Source organism: Dictyostelium purpureum, assembly GCF_000190715.1.
Source record: "Dictyostelium purpureum unplaced genomic scaffold DICPUscaffold_108, whole genome shotgun sequence".
Classification (NCBI taxonomy): Eukaryota; Evosea; class Eumycetozoa; order Dictyosteliales; family Dictyosteliaceae; genus Dictyostelium; species Dictyostelium purpureum.
In genome coordinates this window covers 11,167-32,140 of record NW_003519445.1, presented here as the reverse complement: position 1 = coordinate 32,140, position 20,974 = coordinate 11,167, and the positions used below count along the sequence as shown (strand labels likewise).

Sequence of the window (20,974 nt, the reverse complement as noted above, 5' to 3'; positions counted from 1 at the left end):
AGAATGTGGTCGTTTGAAAAAAATTATTAAAAATAAAAATTATAAAATTATAAAAATAAAAATAAAATAAAAATTAAAATTAAAAAAAATTAAAAATAAAAAAATGGGTTATCAAATTTTTGATTTGAAAATAAAATAATATCTGGGATAATGATCAAACAAGGGATTTGGTAACAAAGAATGTTTTTTTTTTAAAAAAAAAGTTTATTTTATAAGAGTTTTTTAAATTTTTTTGAAAAGGGTTTTTTTTTTTTTAATTAATAGTACTATTATTATTAAATTATTATATTATTTTTTTTAGTCTTTTTTAATTGAACTGATTGGAACATATGGATCTTCTTTGTTAACTTTTCTAACTTTACCTGATTTAAGAAGGTCTCTGACTTCATTTTCTTCAGCTTTTTCTTCACTTTCAAAGAGTGATTCATTTACAAATGGGAAAGCATTGCCTTGGGTAGCATAGCTTGAGATTGGTTTAACATCATTTAAGGTATATTTCTTTAAACTTCCATCAGCAGCTTCATAAAAATTGGCACCTTTTTGGGCTATTTTGAGGGATTCCATTTGATCTTCTAAATTGACTAAATTGGTGACTTTAGTAACGATTTGGCTATTTGATGGGTTACCGAAATAATCTTTAGCTGGAGCAATTAAGTGGAGAGCTTTGATTCTAGTAAAGTTTTCAATACCTTCAATACCAAGAGTAGCTCCAATACCTGAAGCACCACGACCACTCCATGGAAGATATGGTGAAACTCTATCACAAGCATTCCAATAAACGGTACCAGTATTTGATTTTTCAGCAATAAAGTTGGCAACACCAGCATCTTCACTATAAACTGAACCAGTAAGACCATATGGAGTATCATTCATGAGAAGAGCGGCTTCAGTTGGACCACTAACTGGTTGAACTGTAACGACTGGGCCAAATAATTCTTCTCTTTGAATTTCCATACCATGATGAACATTTGAAACAATAGTTGGGGCAAAGAAATAACCTGGAGCTTTGCTGAGAACATTACCACCTAATTCGAGAATAGCACCACGTTTTAAGGCTGAACCAATTAATCTTTGTAAATGTTCAATTTGTGGAACACCACGGGTGAGTGGACCGAAATAAGTTTGTGGATTGGTTGGGTCAAAACTGAATTTGAATGATTTAACGACTTGAACCAATTCATTGACAAAAGTATCATAGATTGATTTATCGACGTAAATACGTTCTACAGAGCAACAACTTTGACCGGTGTTATACATAGCACCATCAGCAATTGAAGCGACGGCAGTTTTAAGATCGGCAGATTCGTGAACATATACGGCATCTTTACCACCTAATTCGAGTTGTTGTTTAATCATACGGCCAGCTAAATTTTCGCTAATGCTTTTACCGGTGGCATAACTACCAGTAAAGTAAACACCATCAATTGGAAGATTTAATAAAGATTGACTAATAATCTTTTTACCTAAAACAATTTGAAAAGCTTCTTGTGGAACACCAGCTTCGTAAAGACAATTCATAATACTGATACCGGTTAAAGAGCTGAATTCTGATGGTTTATATAAGACACAATTACCAGCAAGTAAGGCTGGAATAATAACATTAAGACCAATGAAAATTGGGTAGTTCCATGCTGAAATAGCAGCAATAACACCAACTGGTTCTCTAACAATCTTTTCTTGGAATTTTTCTGTAGTTCTAACAACTTGTTCCTTTAATACTGAATCGATATTGGCTAAAAAGAAATTGATACGTTCAATAACTGCAATAACTTCATTGGTAGCTTGGGTAATTGGTTTACCTGTTTCTTTAGTTAAAGTAGCGGCTATGGAATCGGTGTTTTGAATTAAATTATCTCTAAATCTTTGAATCATTAATTTCTTTTCTGATAATTCGACATTTCTCCATTCTTCTTTGAAAAGATATGCTGCATCAAATTTTGCTTTTAATGAAATTTTAGTATCAATTTTTAAATCTGTAATTGGTGAACATGTTGCTGGATTAATTGGTTGTAAAAATAATTCTTCTGACATAACACCTAATGGGGTTCTAAAAAAAAAAAAAAAAAAAAATTAATATTTTATGATTATTTCATATGAAAATTTTCATTATCATAAATCATTTTTTTTTTTATTATCATTTATAATTTATTATTAAATTTTATTTATTATTTATTATTTATTAATTATCAATTATTAATTATTATTTATTATTTATAATTATATTGTTTAATATTATAATATTATAATATTAATATTAAATTATTATTAACATAATTGATATTATTATTGTTGTTGATTTATTCTATTAATTATTCCAAAGTTGATTTTATTACTAATAATATACATATTGACTAATGAATATTATGTAAAAGCTAGAATTTTGTTTTAATCATTACTGATTAATTATTGTGAACTTGTTTAAAAATGATCTGTTTTGTGGCTATTACCAATGATAATGAATAACTATAATGAAACTAACTTTGAAAAGGTTGATGAGGCAATATTGGTTGATGTTTGGTTTGAATAAGTTCTATTTGGAATAGTAACTCTTGATGAATTTATGAATGATGATGATTTTAATCCATTTTTGCAAATTGGTGTAATTTTTCTAATATTTCTTGTGATTGAGTACATTTTGAATATATAGTTTTGTTATTATTATTATTAAATAATATATTAAAACAACAAAAAAACTATTAGATCACCAAAAACTGAAAATAATAATAATAATTTTAAAAAAATAAAAAAAAAAAATTTTAAAAAAAAAAAAGTGAAAAAAAACGAAAAAAAAAAAAAAAAAATAAAAATTTTTTATTTTTTTTATGAAATTAAAATATTTTTGATGAATATTTATAAATGAAATTCGAAATATTATATTAACTGTATTTTTATTATTATTTATTTAAAACATTAATTTTAAAAATGAAAAATAAAAAAAAGAGAAAAAAGAAAATTAAAAAGAAAAAAAAAAAAAAAACAAAACAAAAAAAATTAAAAAAAAAATTAAAAATAAAATTAAAAATAAACAAAACAAAAGTGGGGTATGTGATTGTGTGGCACCAATTTTTAATATTAATTAAAACTACTTTACCCACTCCATATACACACACACACACAATCATAATTAATATCTATTTTCTTAATTCTTAATTCTTAATATTTCTTTTTTTTTTTTTTTATATTTTAAATTGATAATATTTTATTTAAATTTTAATTTATTCAGAGTAATAGTTTTCGATTGTAACTTTACTAAATTCGGCAAAGTTCATACCTGCTTTATATTGACCAACATGACAATTATCTTTACCTTTTGGAGTGTTGAGAACAACATCAACATTTGGTTGCATGAAAACGGCAAAAGTTCCACGACCAATATTTTTAGATTCTGGATATTTGATAGCTTGAACAGCATGTGGGGTGGCTCTTAAAATACCACCAGTTTGAATTTGTGAACATTCACCAATTTGATAGGCGATGCAATCTTTTGGAATTGCAATTTTAACTTCTTTGTCATCACGTGATTTGGCATAGAGACCTGCTTCCATATCTGGACATGGTACATCACTGGTTAAAACTTGTTTGCCATCTTCACTCATGTTGAAATACATGGCTGGACAAAGACCAGTTAATGATGAGTGATCATTGTGCCATCCGCACCAACTGTCACGAGTTCTTTGTGTATCGTCTTCATTAATTGGGAAATAATAAAGGAGACGAGCTTTACATGTTAATGATTCTTTAATAATATTCTTTAATGTATCTGGCGAATAACCTTCAAGATTTTTAACTGCATATTTATCGCATTGTTCAGCGACTAATTGACCAACATTGACAATAGTTTGACCTAATTCCATAAATGCATCTCTCATTTCTGGGAAATCTTCAACTGGCCAAATATTTGGGTGGCATGATTCTGGGAATTCCTCAATCATTTTTTTATCTTCGAATGGTGTGTCATATTGTGGATTATTATAATATGAACCTTTGTATTGATCTAATATCACATGAAAATTAGTATCTATTTAATAAAACGCAAGTGATTGTTAAAAATTATAATAATAATAATAATAATTACCAAAAACGCCTGGTCTTAAAATTTCTTTACCATGACTCCAACCAAATGAAAAATTACTTTGTTTATGGACAGTTTTTTCTTTAATTTCTTCTGGAAGAGCAGAGTATCTTGGTGCAAGATTTAAAAGTTTTTCTCTTAATTGGACAATTTCTGGAATACCTTTGACTACTAATAAACCATAGCCTAAGAAACCATAGGCCTTTTCAATTGAGTCTGTTAAATCTTTACCATTAATTAAATCTTCATAGTTGAGAATAACAACACCATCTTTGGTAGTTTCAATATTTTGAACTGTCTATATTATTATATTGTTTAATTTTATTTGTTTATATTAATAATTATTAATATTTTTGTTTATTTATGTTTTAAAAATAAAATTTTTAAAAATTTAATTTTGTAAAAACGCTGTTTTTTTTTTATATTTACGTTTACATCATCATTGACTTTTAAAATTAATAATTTTCTTACCATTGTTTAAAAAATATAAATTAAATATATAAAAATATAATATATAAAATAAAATAAAAAAAAAAAAAAAATATTAAAAAAAAAGAAAAAAAAAAAAAAAAAAGAAATTTAAAAAAGAAAAAAATAAAAATTAAAAAAAAATACAAAAATAAAAAAAAATCAAAATTTTTTTTTTAAAAGAGAATAAACATAAACGAAAATCCTCCACATCAAAATCAGTTGATATTTAGAAAAATATTTTATATTAAAAAAAATATTCCACACGATACAAATAAAAATCATTTTAATTTTAAAAAATTTTTTTTTTTTTTTTTTTTTTTTTTTTTTTTTTTTTTTTTTTTTTTTGGTATAAAGTTAAGTTTTTTTATTTTTTTTAGTTTTTTATTTTTTAGTTTTTAGTTTTTTAATTTTTTAATTTTTTTATAAAAAAAAAAATCCCATAGACAAACCAAATATAAAAAGTTATTATATGTAGGTTTTATTTAAATAAAAAAAATTTGGGTACATAATTTATTTTATGTATCTCATCTTTCAGACTTAGCATGTTGGGAGATTTCTAGCAAGCCTCTTGACAGGAACGGCTATATAGTTATCGATATCCAGCAAAAAACTTTTTTCTAAATAATTTAAAGATAAAAAAATAAAATGATGGAAATGATTTTATTTATTCAAACAACTAAAATAGATTTTTTTGTTGTTTTTTTAAATATTATTAAATTCATTATTTTATTATTTTTTTTTTTTTTTAAAAATTAAAGTTATAATTAGAGTAATAATTAAATAATAATAATGATAAAATATATGCATAATAAAAACAATTTTAATATTCTATAATAATAAATTAAAATAGAACAATAAATAATAACAATATAATAATAAAATATTATACCAACAATAATTGATTTTGATCAAATCACACTAATATTAAATAAAAAAAATTAAAAAAAAAAAGTAATAAAAATATGATGGGATATTTTTATATTACAAAAAAAAGAAATCAAAATCGAAATGTAAACGTTATCTTCGTTTTATAATAACACACTAAAGGTGGTGGGTCACTAAACCCATACTGTAACCGTGTTATAATTTTTTTTTAAAATTATTTTTTTTTTAATTTTTTTTTTAAAATTTTTTTTTTTAATTTTTTTTTAAAATTTTTTTTTTGATTTGTTTTTATTAATATATATTGTTATTAATATTTTAATTTATTTATTTATTTAATTGTGTATTATTAAATTTTATTGTATTTTTTTTTTCTATTAGCATTTATAGTAATTATTATATATAGTTTAAATAGTTTATATTGTGTTTTTTTTATATCTATTTTTATTTACACATTAATAGTAATAATATTTGTAATTCAATTAATATCTTTCTTTGTTGATAATAATGGATAAATATAAAGATTCAATGAAATCAGGAAAGGATGCATTATTTAAAGGATTATCAAAAGTAAGAGGACCAAATACAAGAGAGCAAGGTAAATTTCAATTTGATATAAAGATTTTAAATATTGAAAATTTACCAGTTACAGGCACAGTTTTAGTATCATGGAAAAGAGGTACTAAATCATCAAATAATGGAAAAACAAAACCAGTTACAGTTAGTGCAAATAAATCAGCATCATTTAATCATCCATTTTCATTAACTACAACTCTTTATAAAGAAAAGCCACCAAAAAAAACTTATGAATCAAAAACAATTGCAGTTTCAATTAAAGATGTAAATATTAAAACATACTACTACTCGAGTAGCAAATTTATATAAATCTATTAGTATAAATATTGATTTCTTTTTTTTATCTAAAGGAAAAAACCAAAAAATCAGTAGCAAAAACAATGTTAGATTTAGCAGATTTCACACAAAACCTTAGAGACGATCAATTTAAAGCAATACCAATTAAACAAAAGAAAGGTGGTCCAATTGTATTGACATTAAATGTTAAAACTAAAGAATTAGAGATTAATCCAGATGACGAACCAGCAACCGAAACTGATTTAAATTCAAATGATGGTTCAGACGATGAAGATGGTGAAGATTTTGTTGCAGACGATGACTCAAATAGTGATATTTCAACTGCATCATCTACAAGCAAATTTGGTAACAGACAAGACGATCATAGTCAAAATACAATGAACGAAAAACCGGCTAGTCCAGCTGAACTTAATGATTTATTAGGAAATAACAAAAAATCACCAACTTTAAATTCATATAGTAGTAAAGAAAGCACACCAACCAAATCACAAACATCTTCTTATTCAGCTTCACCTTCAGTTAAACCCTTTAGCAATGATCAAGATGCTGAATTAAATGCACTTTTATCAAAGGGTCCATCAAAACCAGTTGTCTCAACTGTTTCAAAACCAACCACAACTACTTCAACATTAACAAGTAACAGTTCAGCTTATAATCCAAATAAAGATCGTGACTGGAAGAGAGAGGCCGAAGATTCTAACCAAAGAGTTTTACAATTAGAAAGACAAGTCGAAATGTTACAAAAAGATTTAAAGAATGGTGGTGGCGGCGGCGGTGGTGGTAGTAGCAATAATACAGGTGGTCCATCAGCACAGGAGTTTGCAGATTTAAAAAAAAGATTTAGAGAAATTTCAGGTGATAACATTGATTTAGAAGATAAAATTAAAGATCTTGAAGATAAATTATCTAGTGCAAATAAACAAGCTGTAGCATCAGGTTCAGTTAGTAAACAGGTAGCAGATCTCCAAGAACAACTTCGTCAAAGAGATTCTACTATTCAGGATTTAAATTTAAAGAGCAGACGTTTAGAAAGAGATTTACAAGATAAAGAACAAGAGGTTGCTGATCAAAACGAACAGGTTAAATATTACCAATCACAACTTAAAACTTCACAACAACAAACCCAACAAGCTATGGCCGCTGCCGCAGCTGCATCAACTTCAGTATCATCAGGTTCAAGTAGTGAGGCTCAAGAAGAAATTGAATATCTTAAGAGAGAAATTCAAGTATTAAAAGAGACCCAATCAGCTCCAAATGTAGGTGGTGGTACATTAGAATTAAAGAGAAAGATTCAAGATCTTACCAGAGAGGTTAAAGAAAAGGACGATATGATCAATAAAATGAAATCAGGTGGTTCACCAGCAACAACAGCATCTGTTATTACCTCACCAGTTTCCTCATCCTCCTCACCTAATATTACAATCATCAATCTAGAAAAACAAAATGCAGATTTAAATAAAACTATTCAACAACAAAAGCAAGAGCTCGAAAGAAATAAACAAGAGATTCAACAATTACAACAAAAGTCATCCTCATCAAGAGTATCATCACCAGTTTCAGGTGACGAAACAGTCAAGCGTGAAAACATTGATCTCAAAGATAAAATTACAGTTTTACAAGGTGATCTCAAGCGAACACAAGATAAATATGATCAATTAAATAGAAGATATAATGACGATATAGAGGAGCACAATAATATTGTTAATGACCTTAGAGACCGTGAAGAGGCACTTCATCGTAAAGTTGACGAACTTCAAGAATCTAACCAACAAATGGAAAATAAGATGTCAATGTCTATGACTTCTGCAGCTGCTCTTAGTATGACTGCTGGTGCCAGTAAATACTCTAGCGATAAATCAAGAGAAAAAGATAAACAAGAAAAAGAGCAATTAGAAAGACAATTGGAGCAAACCAAAACTGATCTCTCACGTGAAAGAGAAAAGACAAAGAAATTAGAAAGAGAAATTAGAGATCTTAAAGACCGTATTAGATCACTTGAGGATCAACTAGAAGGTGGTTCGTCAAATGGTTTTGTACCAACTGTTGCCAAATCTGATGATCAAGAAAGAGAAGAAACTAGACTTATAGAGCGATCAATTTTTGTTCAATCAATGACTTTCAGAGATGGTGTCGGTGTAACTGCCTTATCATTATTCGAAAAACTTTCAGATTTAAATGCCTTCTCAAGCCAAAACAGTAGACTCTTTAATAAAGTTCATTCGGCTCTCTCTCAACAAGTCGAAAAATCAATGTACAACTCATTTGATCTTTCTTATTGGTTATCAAACATTTCAAGTCTTATTCATTTAATTAAAGATGGTCCAAATAATATCGATGATGAATATGATCCAATTATTGACGGTATTTTGGTTATGGATAATGGCTCTCCATCAATGGGCGGTAGAAAATCACCATCACAAACCTTCTATTATCAATTAATCAGCCTCTCTAGAGAAATTTATTCATTATTATTACATAATATCTATAATAAGCTTAGACCAAAATTAACAAATATTATTTCTCAAGGTACTTGTATTTTAGATAAAAAAACGTATGTATATTTAAATTTTAAAAAAAAAAAAAAAGAAAACCTTTTATTAATTTTATAATTTTTTTTTATAAGAAATAGATTCTCAGCAGTCGAAAATGATGCAGATATTAATAAAATTTGTAAATTATTACAAAAGTATATGAATTTCTTTAAAGATAGATTCCTTTTCGATAGTATAGTTCAACAATTCTTCTCTCAAACATTCCATTTTATTAGCCATACTTTATTAAACGATATTTTAGGTTCAGACAAGTATTGTACCCCAGCCAACGGTTTTAAATTAAAATTATCATTAAGTAAGTTTGATGATTGGATTTCATCTTGCGAGGAAAGAGAACTCTTAGAACCATGCAGACACCAATTTATGGCCATCATCGAAGCTGCCAATCTTATGGTCATTGATAAATCAATTTTCACCGATTCAGAAAGTATTTTAACTGCCTTTGAAACCCTTAATGTTCTTCAAATCAAAAAATTATTAGAAGTTTGGAAACCAGATAGCCTTTCCCCAGACCCAATTCCAATGAGTGTTATGCAAATGTCTCGTACAAACTGGAATAGACCAACTCATAATTTAACACTCCAAATCGATCCAACTATATTACTCGATATTAAACCAACACTTGCATAAAAAATAAATTAAAAATATATATAAAGAAATCTAAAAACTATATTATTTTATTTTATTAAAAATTATTTATTTATTTATTTTCTTTTTAATAGGTATCTCTTAAATGAATAAAATTAAATTTGGGAACTATATTTCCATCAAATTCTTTTGGATAGAAGGAAATGGATTTTTGGTTATGTTTGAATAAAATAAAACCATTGTCATTGTAATGGCCATTTGGAATATTCTCACATTCGATCCAAACAAATAAAGCTATAGAATCTTTTGATTCAATTTTGAAATCGAAGCATTTCTTTTCATGATTTGCATCAATTCCAATAGCTCTATTTGATGTATTTTCATTTTGACCTACAATAAAGATTATGGTTGGCTTTAATTCTAATTTCTTAAATGGTACAGGATAAAAGATATTTGAAATATCACTGTCATTGTCTTCTAAAAACAATGAAATGAGTTTGGTATTGCTCGACTTCATAGAGCTTATGGAACAATCTAACTTGGCAGTTACTATATAGTGATTTGCAGGTTTTGGAAGAAGCTCAAATAACTCTTTTCTTGAAGTGGACAATACTCTTTTACTAAATTGATTACGATCAGATAAAACAACAGAGACAATTGTTTCTATTGTGTTTACAATGGTTGAGGTAGTTAAATCCCAAACTTGAATAATTAGCATTGATTGTAAGTATATATTTTCCAAATGTTCATAATCGTGTGTCAACCAAATTTCTATAAGCTCTGGCTCCTCAATGTTTTCTACAAAAGATAAAAGTATTGGTTGATAGAATCTTCTTGCAAAGTATTGTAAAGGTTTCCAATTGCCATTATATTCTATTGATGACCACGATGGACCTACCCAGATATCATTTAGTTGCCAATAAAGAGTACCCATGCAATATGGCTTCATACGTCTCCAATGCTCACAGCCAGTTTTAATGGAAATGGCTTGAAGTATTTGGGTGCAATATACGAATTTCCTAAATTCTAATGGAACACGGAATTGAAGACCAACATGCTTTAGTATACCAATATTACCTGGTTTTGGTGATCTTTGACGACCCTCTAACTCTGGTGATGTTATATTTAATTGATCTGGTCCACTTAAAACTCTTTGTAGCTCTCTAAAACTAGGTAATGATTGAAAACCAAATTCAGAAAGGAAACGGCTCTTTGATTTAAGGTATTGTGTGAAAGGCATATCAGAGTGCCATACAGCCCAATAATGAGTATCGCCTCTTGTATGATCATTAGTATCACCCCAATCCCCGACACCATTTGATGGCGAGCTAACCCAATAGAATGCATCTGGATTTTGTTTTTTGAGTGTCTCCATAATAGTTTCTAAATAAAGATGATTAAAGTCGATAGCATAACGTACTGGATTTTCTTTAATTGGTTCCCAAAGTTTTTCATGAATTGCTTGTTCACTTTCATTACTACCACACCAAAGAATAATACTTGGATGGTCACCAATTCTACCTACCTGATACTTTACTTCTTTTCTGACATTTGAAATAAATTCTTTATTTGTTGGATATAGAGCACAACCAAACATGAAATCTTGCCAAAGCATAATACCAAATTGATCACACAGTTCATAGAAATAGTCACTTTCATAAATACCGCCACCCCATACCCTAAGACAATTCATATTTGAATGCTTGGCACTAAATAGTAGATGATGATAAGTTTCATTACTAATACGAGTTAAAAAGTGATCAGCAGGAATCCAATCAGCACCCTTAGCAAAAACTGAGATACCATTAACAACAAATTGAAACTTTCTTCCATAGAGATCTTTTGAGGTATCAATCTTTGTAGTACGCAAACCAATAATCTTCTTGACACTATAGTACGAGTCACCAGCATCGTCTTTCTTTACAGAAATAGTAACATCATAAAGATTTTGATCACCATGTCCCAGTGGCCACCATAGCTTAGCATCCTTGATGTTTACTTTAAATTGAAAGCTATTTGTTATTGACAATTGACTGGTATTAACAATGACACGATGATGAATATCTACCGATAAGTCCTGTCTACATGTAATATTGATATCTATTGGCAAATCTTTATCTACAAAAGTTGAAATTGTATCCATATAAAACTTTAATTTGAAATCCAAATCTATTGATTTGTTTAATTGGTAGTCTTTATGAGTTTGGCCGATTTGAACATATTTAAATAAAGGGATCGAATAAAATTGTATATAAATATCTTTAAAGATACCCATTGGACAAAAGCAGGGTCCCCAGTCCCACCCAAAATGACAAGCACATTTTCTAATAAAATTTCTATGATGAATACCATTTGGATACTCCCACTCTGGAATTGTATATTTATATTCTTTTGATAGATCTTTGCAATATTTTTCTGGTGAATAAATAATAATTTCAATTTTATTAAATTTGATTTCTTTATTATTATTATTCTTATTGTCTATACTTTCATTTTCTGTACTACTATCACTATTGCCATCATTATTACTATCGCTACTACTACTATCACTATTATCATTTGAAACTGTTTGATTTGAAAAGTATAATAGCTTTTTGATATCAGTAAATCTGTACATTCTGAACATATTTTCAGTTCTTTTGGGTAATTTGGTACCATTAATAAAAATATCTGCAACTGTATCTATACCTTCACAAATTAAATCGGCATGATCAAAACCTTCCAATTCATTTTTTTCAAATATAAATTCTCTTGAATATTTCCAATCGGATTCTGCTATCCATCTATATTTTAGCTAATGTATGAGTTTTTATTAATATTTGAAATTGTTAAATTTAATAATTAATATAAAAAACTATACAATGACTTACTTCATTTTCGCCTATATAAAAGTCAGGAACTAATCCATTAACCTTATAAAGATCCATGTGAACCTCACCAGGTACAACGGCCCTAATACTTTGTTGATTGGTTAATTGTGAAATTGGTATTGGTCCCTTCTTAATATCAATGGTGCCACTTTTAAAATTTACTAATTGCAAATTCCAATCCCCATTTAATAATTTTTTAAAATAATTCATTTTTTTTTTTCTATAAATCAGTAAATAGTAAATCTATTAAATAGAAATAAAATAAATTATTAAAATATTATTTGAATTTTTTTATATTATTTTGTTATTTTTTATTTGTAAACTGTTTATTGTTAATGTGATAAAAAAATAAAAAAAAATGAAAATAAAAAAAAAAAATTTTAATTTAAAAATTAAAATTTTAATTTAAAAAAAAAAAAATTAAAAATATTAACACACAAAATAGGTAAAAATTACACACTCATTTACTAATGTGTTCAAATATAAACAAGAAAATTTAAAAAATATATATTTAATTACAAAATGGAGTTTAATATGGACATCAATCGTGATTTTATTTTTAAATTTTATATATTTTTTTTTTTTATTTTTTTATTTTTTTTTTTTTTATTATTTTTTATTATTTTTTAAATCTTGAGTTTACCAGTGATCATTGATTTCCACATGACCATATCACCACGAAGACTGAAAACTGGGTATTTGAAAGTAGCTGGACGATTTTTCTATAGAAAATAAAATATAAAATGATAAATTAATATTTAATCTTAAAAACCTCTTTTATTTTTTAAATATTTAAATATATATAAATTCAAATATAATATAATACATACTTCAAAGAAGAAATGACCAACCCAGGCAAAACCATAACCTAAAACTAAAGCTAATAAAATGAAATTTGGATTTCTGGCATATAATGAATAACCGAGGGTTAAAAGTGCTAATGAGGTACCAACAAAATGAAGTCTTCTATTAATTCTATTTGAGTGTTGAACTAAATAAAATGGATAAAAATCCTTAAAGGTTCTATATACAACAATTTCTCTTGATTCGTTTGATGTCATCTTAGTCTGTGTTTCTCTTGAAATGAACGAATTTTTTTTTTTTTCTTTTTATTTAACCCTATTAAAAAAAAAAAAAAAAATTAAAAAAATTAAATAAAAAAAAAATATAAAAAAAATAAATAAAAAAAAAAATACAACAAAATATCTAAAATATCTAAATTTTTTTTCCAATAACCTTTTAAAAAAAAAAAAAAAAATCAATTATTATAATTAATTAGTCAGTTTTTTTTGTTTATCATCAAAACCTTTTAAAATAAAAAAAAAAAAAAATATGAAAAAAAAATCATAAAAATTCGTTAATGGTGGTAGTGATGGTATTATCGTTTTTCTGAGTGATTTGTTGGATATTTTTTTTTGAAAGAACGTGGAGAACCACTTCGAAAAACGAAAAAAAAATTTCTTTCGATTTTTTTTTTTTTTTATTTTTTTTTTTATTTTTTTTTTAGTATATGTCTTCTTCTTTAAATGGTATGTTTAGTTGGTTCATTGTATTTAAATATTTTGGTGATAATGAGGCGTTATATATACAAACTACATTTCCAAATTTACCCATTCTGGCTGTTCTACCGATCATGTGAAGATAGGAGCTTGGTTTAACGGCAATATTTAAAATGAAGACGTGGGAAACATCTTCGATATCTATACCCCTGATGGCATCTTCCTTGGCTAAATATAAAACTGATTTATTATCGAGTTGATCTAATTTCCATTCTTTTTCATATTCTTTTAAAATCTCTAAAACATTTTCATCTTCTTCGTCAAGTTTTTCGTTCTTTTGATGTTGTTGTTGTAGTTTTCTTTCTTGTTTTAATTTATTTTTTCTTTCTTTTTCTCTGTATTTAATTTCTCTTTTGATATTGATTTCTTTATATTTTGATTCTAATTCGGAATCTTTTAAAATTTGTTCTTTTTCGGGTGAGTCAGGTAAATGAGTTACGTTGAATGATTGGAAATTCATTGCATGTGATAAAGTGAAACAGTTTATATTTCTTTTTCTTATAGTTTCACAAATTTTTGAAATATTTGCATCGTTTGAGAGGATACCAATTGCTATAGTTGGTTTAAGATTACGCCAAACATCTACAACACCATTAATTAATTGATTTTCACTGTCTACTGTTATGAAATAATGATTTAATCTGTTGATAATTGATAGCTGCTCCCTGAATGGTGCTAATTCTAAATCACCATGGAAATATTCACCATTTTTGTTGACCCTAATATCTTTTGATTTAACTTTGTTTTCGTCTAATGCTGTTATGAATTGCGACTTGACGTTAATCCAGTCTCTATCTTTAATTTCCTTTTTAGTTGTGTTACCAATGGTCGCTGATGAAAATATGGTTTGGAATGGTCTATCGGTTTTAATATATTTTGGTTTCTGATTCTCTGTTTCATCCAATAGAGGTTTTGAGGTATGTTGATTCTTTTTTAAAAGCTTTTTGACCTGGTCTTCAAAAGTTTCAGTGTAAAAATGGTTATTCTCCCTGACTTTTCTTTTAATCTCGTTGAATAGCAATGAGCTTGGTAATGGATGATCCCTTCTTATTTTCTTTTGTTTCTCGATTGCATCTTTTCCTAAAGTTTGAAAAATTTGATCGGCTTCGTCTATATACAACATATTTAAATTGTCAATTGATAAAAACCCATTAACTACCAATGGATATAACATATTTGATGTACCAATTAAAATATCGGGATTTGAGAGTAATAGTTGTTTTCTTAATATTTCTTCAGAAGCTATACCATTAACTGCCAATTGAACTTTTGATAGTTGCTCTTTATTTTCTGGTAATAATCTATTTAATAAATTTCTTATCCAATAACCAAATTGCCATGCTAGCTCTCTAGTTGGTGAGATGATAATATATTTTGGTTTGATTATTTCGTTATTTTTATTGCTATGATTGGTGGTTTTATTTTCTAAAATATCTTTATAGTATCTATTCATAATTTCTAACATTACACCAAAGCTTTTACCAGTACCAGTTTCATCCACTATATATGCATCAACACCACTTTGTAATGCAGGAATAGTTTTTTTTTGAATTATTGTTGGTTTATCGATTTTCATTTCTTTTAACACATTTTGTATATCTGGGTGAAAAAATTTAAATTGCGTATTATTATTATTATTATTATTACTATCATCATTATTATCTTTTAGGTATGGTGAAGTTATATTTGTTGCTGTTTTTATTTTTGGTTTGATTTCTGGTTCTGTTGTTGTTGCTGTTGTTTCTGTTGTAAAAGATTTATAAAAATTTTTATTAAATACATTATTATTATTATTCAGTTGGATAGATCGATTATTAATTATATAGTTTGATAATCTATTATTATTTTTTTGTAAAGTTTTATAAACTCTATTGAAAGTTAACATTTTTTAAAACATATTAATGAATAATTTAAATAAAAAAATAAAAATAAAAAATTAAAATAAAAATGAAAAAATGAAAAATTGTAAAAAAAAAAAAAAAAATAAAAAAAAAACGAAAATATTAATTTAAATGATTTATATAACCATTTAAGCGCTAATATTAATATTATTTAATCTATAATAATAATTAATATTAAAATTTCATGTTTTAAATATTTGAGCTAAAATATGGTGGGTTAAATATTAATATTTTTCTTATCAAATTGGGTGGGGGGTTCTAATTAAACTTTAATAATAAGGAATTTAAATACAAGTAAATAGTAATAATTTAAATACAAATATAAAAAAAAAGGTATAAAAAGATATTTTTTTCATTTTTTTTCATAACAAATCATTAACAAAAATGAAAATTTTATTAACAGTTTTTTCAATTTTAATAGTTGTGTGCAGTGCAAGTTTCAAATGTAGTGTTCCAGGGGGTAAATGCTCAGAATATCCATATGTACCATGTCCAAAGGGATACTATTGCTCAGACATGTATGAAAATGGGACATGTTTACAAGAACTCAAATTAGGAGATAATTGCACTGAACTTTTTTTATCAAGAGAATGTGGTGATGGCCTATTTTGCCAAACTATCCCTTTTGGAAATACTCCAGGTATCTGTTCCCCCTTCAGTTATCTCGGTATTGGTGAGAATTGTGAAAAGGATGATAAATGTCTTGGAACATTACAATGTATTGGTTCAAAATGTACCAGCCCCACTCAAGAATGTCAAAATAATTTTGATTGTCCAAATGATCAATATTGCGATGGTTCTATATGTCCATATAACCCAGAAGACCCAGTTTGTCATAATACAACCTGTAAACCAATTAAAAAAGTGGGTGATAAGTGTGTAAACATTAATGAATGTGAAATAAACTCAGAATGCCACAATGGAGTATGTTCTCCATTGTACAGCCTTCAGAAAGGTGAAGAATGCACTGAACATCACGATTTATGTGGTGAATCTTTATATGTAAGAATTTTTAAATTAAAAAAAAAAAGTAAATTTATTAATTTTTATTTGTTATTTTTTTTTTAAATTAGTGTCATTGTGACAGTGTTGACCATCAAATATTTTGCAAATGTGCACAATTTGATTCTAATAGCCTCAAAAACTGTACTGGAAATGACTATAGATGCCCAGATCGCTATTTATGTGATACTGATACCAATGAATGTGTTTATTCATTTTTATCAAAAACAACTCAGTGTCAAAAAGCAAAACTTCAAAGAGATCAATGTTATGAAAAGAATGATTGTGTTAATTACATTGAAGGATCAAGTATCCCATACAAAGAGTCATGCTTGATGAAACATTGTGAAAAAGAAACATTAAACTACAACAAGCAATGTTACCTTAGAGAAGGAGTTTGTTTATAATTTTAAATAAATGTTTTAAACAATAATTAAAGAAAAAAAAAAAAAAAAAAATTTATATAAAAAAAAATATATTCATTCATTGTTCGATGGTATTTATAACATTAAATTATTAAATTTATTGTTATAATACCTATAATAATAATGAAATGAATTTATATTATTATCATTTATTAATATCACTTTCTATTGTTATTTTAATTATAATTACTATTATTATTATTATTATTATTATTATTATTATTATTATTATTATTATTATTATTATTATTATTATTATTATTATTATCTATTATTTTTTATAAATTTTGTTTTATTATTTCTATTTTTATTCAGAATTATTTAAATAGGTGGTGTTCATATCTTGTAATAATGCACAACGAGTTCTTTGAATTTTAATTTTGAAACTTGGGGCTTGATAGGAGGCACATTCTGAATTAATTAATTTAGAAAGTAAAAACTCTTTGAAATCATTTGATTGTTCCCAAATTGAGGGATTTGGAAGATAAGGAGTTGAGGGTTCAACACCATCTTTATAAACAATTGATAGTTTGTATTTTTTATTATTAACTTTATCAACTGGTGAAACAACTATAAATACATCTATAATTTAAAATTAATATTAGTAAATATTTTAGTTAAAGTTTGCTTGTTTATTATTTCAACTCCATCTACTTACGATTAAAATCTGATTTTATAACTTTTGGATCAAATAACTGATCACCTTCTTTATAAACTATAACTACAATATCATTACCTAAATGTCTTTTTTTATCAACTTGTTGTTTATCAAGTTCGCTATAAGGTAACATTGTTGCAACATGAAACATAATTTCGAAACCTTGATATTTTTCATAGATCGATTCAGTACCAGTAGTATCGCTTTTTACATCTAAACCACCTCTATAATCTTTCCAACCATTTAATTTTATACGTTGACCCAAGAAATCTAAAAACTGATTAAAACCTGGAGAGCCACTACGATTAGAAAACATATCTTCCTCTTCTTGTTGGTTTGGAGCACAATATAAAACACCAAATTTAAAACTTTTTACACGCTGTCTTTCTTCGAATGAATTCAAATCTTTTTGAATGTCGTTATTTTTTACAGATTTTAAAAACTTGAATGACATCTCTGGTATAATGGATTGAACGATTTCTTTAACTGGTGGTTTTGAACTGACATTACCTAAAAAAGATACCACACCTTTTATTCTGGCTGTGGTAAAGATATCACTGTTTTTAGTACGCAATAAAACTTTAAAATTATGTTTTTTTTCTTGTGATTTTCCTGGGCTTGTATTGGCGGTGGGGTTAGCTTCGTCTGCTAATAAATTCTTTGTAGAGCTATTGGGTGTGCTGTTGGTACTACTACAATCGCTATTGTTTTCTTTTAAAATTGATACTATAAATAAACCGTTCTTCGAGTCTTCTCCAATATAATTCCAATGGTCAATTCCATAAAAATATTTACAATACCATGATTCGTTGGTGATTAATGTATTTAACTCTAATTGACCGCTGCTAATAATTAAAGGTAATGTTAAATTTGGTCTTTGTGATTCCACTATGAAACCCTTTGATGGTTGAATTAAACTATAGTCCTTTATATATGATGTTTCAAACTCTGCACTTGATCTACTGCTGCTGTTGCTGCTACTGCTTCCATTAAGACCTCCATTTTTATTAGTTGGCGAACCATTACCGCCAATACTACCACTACTACCAATTACACCGGATGCATCTTCTTTATTGTTATTTAATTGCTGTTGTGCAGCTATATACTCTTGAGCACTCTTTGGTCTTAATGTGGCGCCTATGTGGATAGATGAATATGAAAGATCATCACTTGATTTATTTTTATTGGTTAACGATCTTCTCTTTTGATCAAATGTATTTATGAAAAATGATTTAATTTTTGGTGAACCAAATGTAAAGAAACCACCAACCTCTTTATTGCTTCCTGTTGAACTTGTTGAACTGACACTGTCTGATGATTTATTTAAATTCATATCTGCAACTGAAGCTGATCTATCAATTTTAGGTGATGTGGATGTGCTAGTAGTGGTTGTTGTAGTAGTGGTTGTGGTTGTTGTAGTATTAATAGTTGGGACCTGTGATGAAAAAGTTGAAGACGATGATGATCGATTCTTTGTAATTTCTGGTAATAAAAATTTACTATCCTCTTTCTTACTCTTTATTGGGTCTGCACTCTTTGGTCTACCACCATTTGCTAGTCTTGAAACCATTGGTGACTTTTCTAACGATAATTTTAAGTCTGCAACCTTTACATTTAAATTTCTATAAAAAAAAAAATATAAATATTTTAATTTTAATTTTAATAATAACAATAATAATTTTAAAACCTACAATTGCTCTTGTCTATTAATAATTGGTGAATTTGGTGAATTTGGTGGACTACATGTATGATTAATAGCTAAACCTTTGGGTACCAATTTAATTTTAACCATTGGTTCTTGTTCTAATATCTCTGTAATTCTTGGATGTGAAACTATAAATCTTTGAAAATCAATTTCGATTTTTTCATTGTCGACTGTTAAAATATAATCACTTGAGTTTGGTAGATTTTTCTTTAAATTTGGGTGATCTTGTAAAATTATAGTCTAATAAATAGGAATAATAGTAATAATAATAATAATAATTTAAATATTAATATAAAATCCAACTTTTTTATTTTTTTTTTTTTTTTTTTATAATTTATTTGTTTTTTTATTAAATTTACTTTAATTTTATCGACTGTATTTCTAGAATGAAATTGATATTGTTTAAATGTACGATCTGGTAACTCTACTTCGACTTGAAATTCTAAGGCATTTTCGCATAACCCAAATGATTGATAACTATCCATTTTTTTATATTATTGTTATTTATTATTTATTTATTTTTTTATTTATAATTCTAATATTACTATTATTATTGATACTATATTACAATATTATTTATCTGTATGAAAGATAAATAATTTTAAATCTATAAAATTTTTTTATTTTTTTATGAAATAAAAAATTAGAAGAGGGACTATATAAAAATAAATAGAGAAATAATTTTTGAATGTGTTTTATTATTTATTAAAAAAAATATTTTTATTCTTGTAATTTAATATATATAATTTTTCGATAAATTTTTTTATTTTTGTGGTTATATGAATATTTTTAAATATCTATGAAATTTTTTTTTTTGTTATCTGATTCCTATTTTAAAAATTAAAATTTATTTTTCTTTATTATTAATTATGAAAGAAAAAAAAAAAAAAGTATTATTTTTTTATGTAATTGTTTAACAATTTATAATATATGATCATAATAACCCTATATATATATGAATGATTTTTTCTTTTTTTTTTTGCGAGTTATAATTAGTTTTTTTTTTTTTTCCTTCGCCTGAGAAAAAAAAATTTATTTTTTTTTTTTTTTTTTATTTTATTTTTTATTTTATTTTTTTTTTTTATAAAAATAATACAAAACAGATATTTAGATCGAAATTGATTAAAATTAGATTATGCTGCTACTGTTTTTTTGTGTGGTTTAAAAAATGAAAAAAAAAAAAATAATTTTAAAAAAAAAATTATTTTAAAATTTTTTTTTAAAAAAACTATAAAAAAACTATAAAAAATTTATTATAGTTTTCTGATTTGGGTTGTATGTGGTGTTGAATATTTTTAGAAACATTTTTATTATAACATTATACCTTTTTTTTTATTTTATTTTATAGAAATTAACAATAATAATTTCAAAGTAATAAATAATAAAAGAAACAAAAATAAAATGAAAATAAAAGAA

The 20,974-nt window shown here is 26.0% G+C and overlaps 8 protein-coding genes across 8 annotated transcripts in view; 2 read left to right on the top strand and 6 right to left on the bottom strand.

Moving 5' to 3' along the window:
* Positions 1 to 193: 193 nt before the first annotated feature.
* On the bottom strand, positions 194 to 2,710 carry DICPUDRAFT_47524 (uncharacterized protein). The gene is made up of 2 exons (XM_003287660.1): positions 2,480 to 2,710; positions 194 to 2,047 (listed from the first exon to the last, which is right to left on the bottom strand). Exons 1-2 carry the CDS (start codon positions 2,632 to 2,634, stop codon positions 298 to 300), a joined length of 1,905 nt encoding a protein of 634 aa, XP_003287708.1. The 5' UTR covers positions 2,635 to 2,710; the 3' UTR covers positions 194 to 297.
* Positions 2,711 to 3,215: 505 nt separating this feature from the next.
* On the bottom strand, positions 3,216 to 4,546 carry DICPUDRAFT_151846 (uncharacterized protein; the record flags this gene model as incomplete). The annotated part of the gene is made up of 3 exons (XM_003287659.1): positions 3,216 to 4,018; positions 4,076 to 4,370; positions 4,502 to 4,546. The coding sequence occupies 3 exons, from the start codon at positions 4,544 to 4,546 to the stop codon at positions 3,216 to 3,218; spliced, it is 1,143 nt and encodes a 380-aa protein (XP_003287707.1).
* A 1,386-nt stretch (positions 4,547 to 5,932) lies between these two features.
* On the top strand, positions 5,933 to 9,480 carry DICPUDRAFT_151845 (uncharacterized protein; the record flags this gene model as incomplete). The annotated part of the gene is made up of 3 exons (XM_003287669.1): positions 5,933 to 6,265; positions 6,352 to 8,849; positions 8,922 to 9,480. The coding sequence occupies 3 exons, from the start codon at positions 5,933 to 5,935 to the stop codon at positions 9,478 to 9,480; spliced, it is 3,390 nt and encodes a 1,129-aa protein (XP_003287717.1).
* Positions 9,481 to 9,529: 49 nt separating this feature from the next.
* DICPUDRAFT_97798 (uncharacterized protein) lies at positions 9,530 to 12,631 on the bottom strand. Its single transcript, XM_003287658.1, has 2 exons — positions 12,309 to 12,631; positions 9,530 to 12,232 (listed from the first exon to the last, which is right to left on the bottom strand). Exons 1-2 carry the CDS (start codon positions 12,516 to 12,518, stop codon positions 9,566 to 9,568), a joined length of 2,877 nt encoding a protein of 958 aa, XP_003287706.1. The 5' UTR covers positions 12,519 to 12,631; the 3' UTR covers positions 9,530 to 9,565.
* A 303-nt stretch (positions 12,632 to 12,934) lies between these two features.
* Positions 12,935 to 13,369, bottom strand: DICPUDRAFT_151843 (uncharacterized protein; the record flags this gene model as incomplete). Its single annotated transcript, XM_003287657.1, has 2 exons — positions 12,935 to 13,030; positions 13,139 to 13,369. 2 exons carry the CDS (start codon positions 13,367 to 13,369, stop codon positions 12,935 to 12,937), a joined length of 327 nt encoding a protein of 108 aa, XP_003287705.1.
* A 442-nt stretch (positions 13,370 to 13,811) lies between these two features.
* On the bottom strand, positions 13,812 to 15,752 carry DICPUDRAFT_78552 (uncharacterized protein; the record flags this gene model as incomplete). Its single annotated transcript, XM_003287656.1, has 1 exon — positions 13,812 to 15,752. One exon carries the CDS (start codon positions 15,750 to 15,752, stop codon positions 13,812 to 13,814), a length of 1,941 nt encoding a protein of 646 aa, XP_003287704.1.
* Positions 15,753 to 16,152: 400 nt separating this feature from the next.
* On the top strand, positions 16,153 to 17,177 carry DICPUDRAFT_151841 (uncharacterized protein; the record flags this gene model as incomplete). Its single annotated transcript, XM_003287668.1, has 2 exons — positions 16,153 to 16,770; positions 16,842 to 17,177. 2 exons carry the CDS (start codon positions 16,153 to 16,155, stop codon positions 17,175 to 17,177), a joined length of 954 nt encoding a protein of 317 aa, XP_003287716.1.
* A 54-nt stretch (positions 17,178 to 17,231) lies between these two features.
* DICPUDRAFT_47518 (uncharacterized protein) overlaps positions 17,232 to 20,974 on the bottom strand; it is a 4,858-nt gene continuing 1,115 nt past the window's right edge. Inside the window, exons 2-5 of the mRNA XM_003287655.1 lie at positions 19,918 to 20,165; positions 19,545 to 19,798; positions 17,854 to 19,475; positions 17,232 to 17,777 (exon numbers count right to left, since the gene is read on the bottom strand). Coding sequence (XP_003287703.1) covers positions 17,503 to 17,777; positions 17,854 to 19,475; positions 19,545 to 19,798; positions 19,918 to 20,043 — 2,277 coding nt within the window. The 5' untranslated portion in view covers positions 20,044 to 20,165 and the 3' untranslated portion in view covers positions 17,232 to 17,502. The remainder of the gene's footprint in view (positions 17,778 to 17,853; positions 19,476 to 19,544; positions 19,799 to 19,917; positions 20,166 to 20,974) is intronic.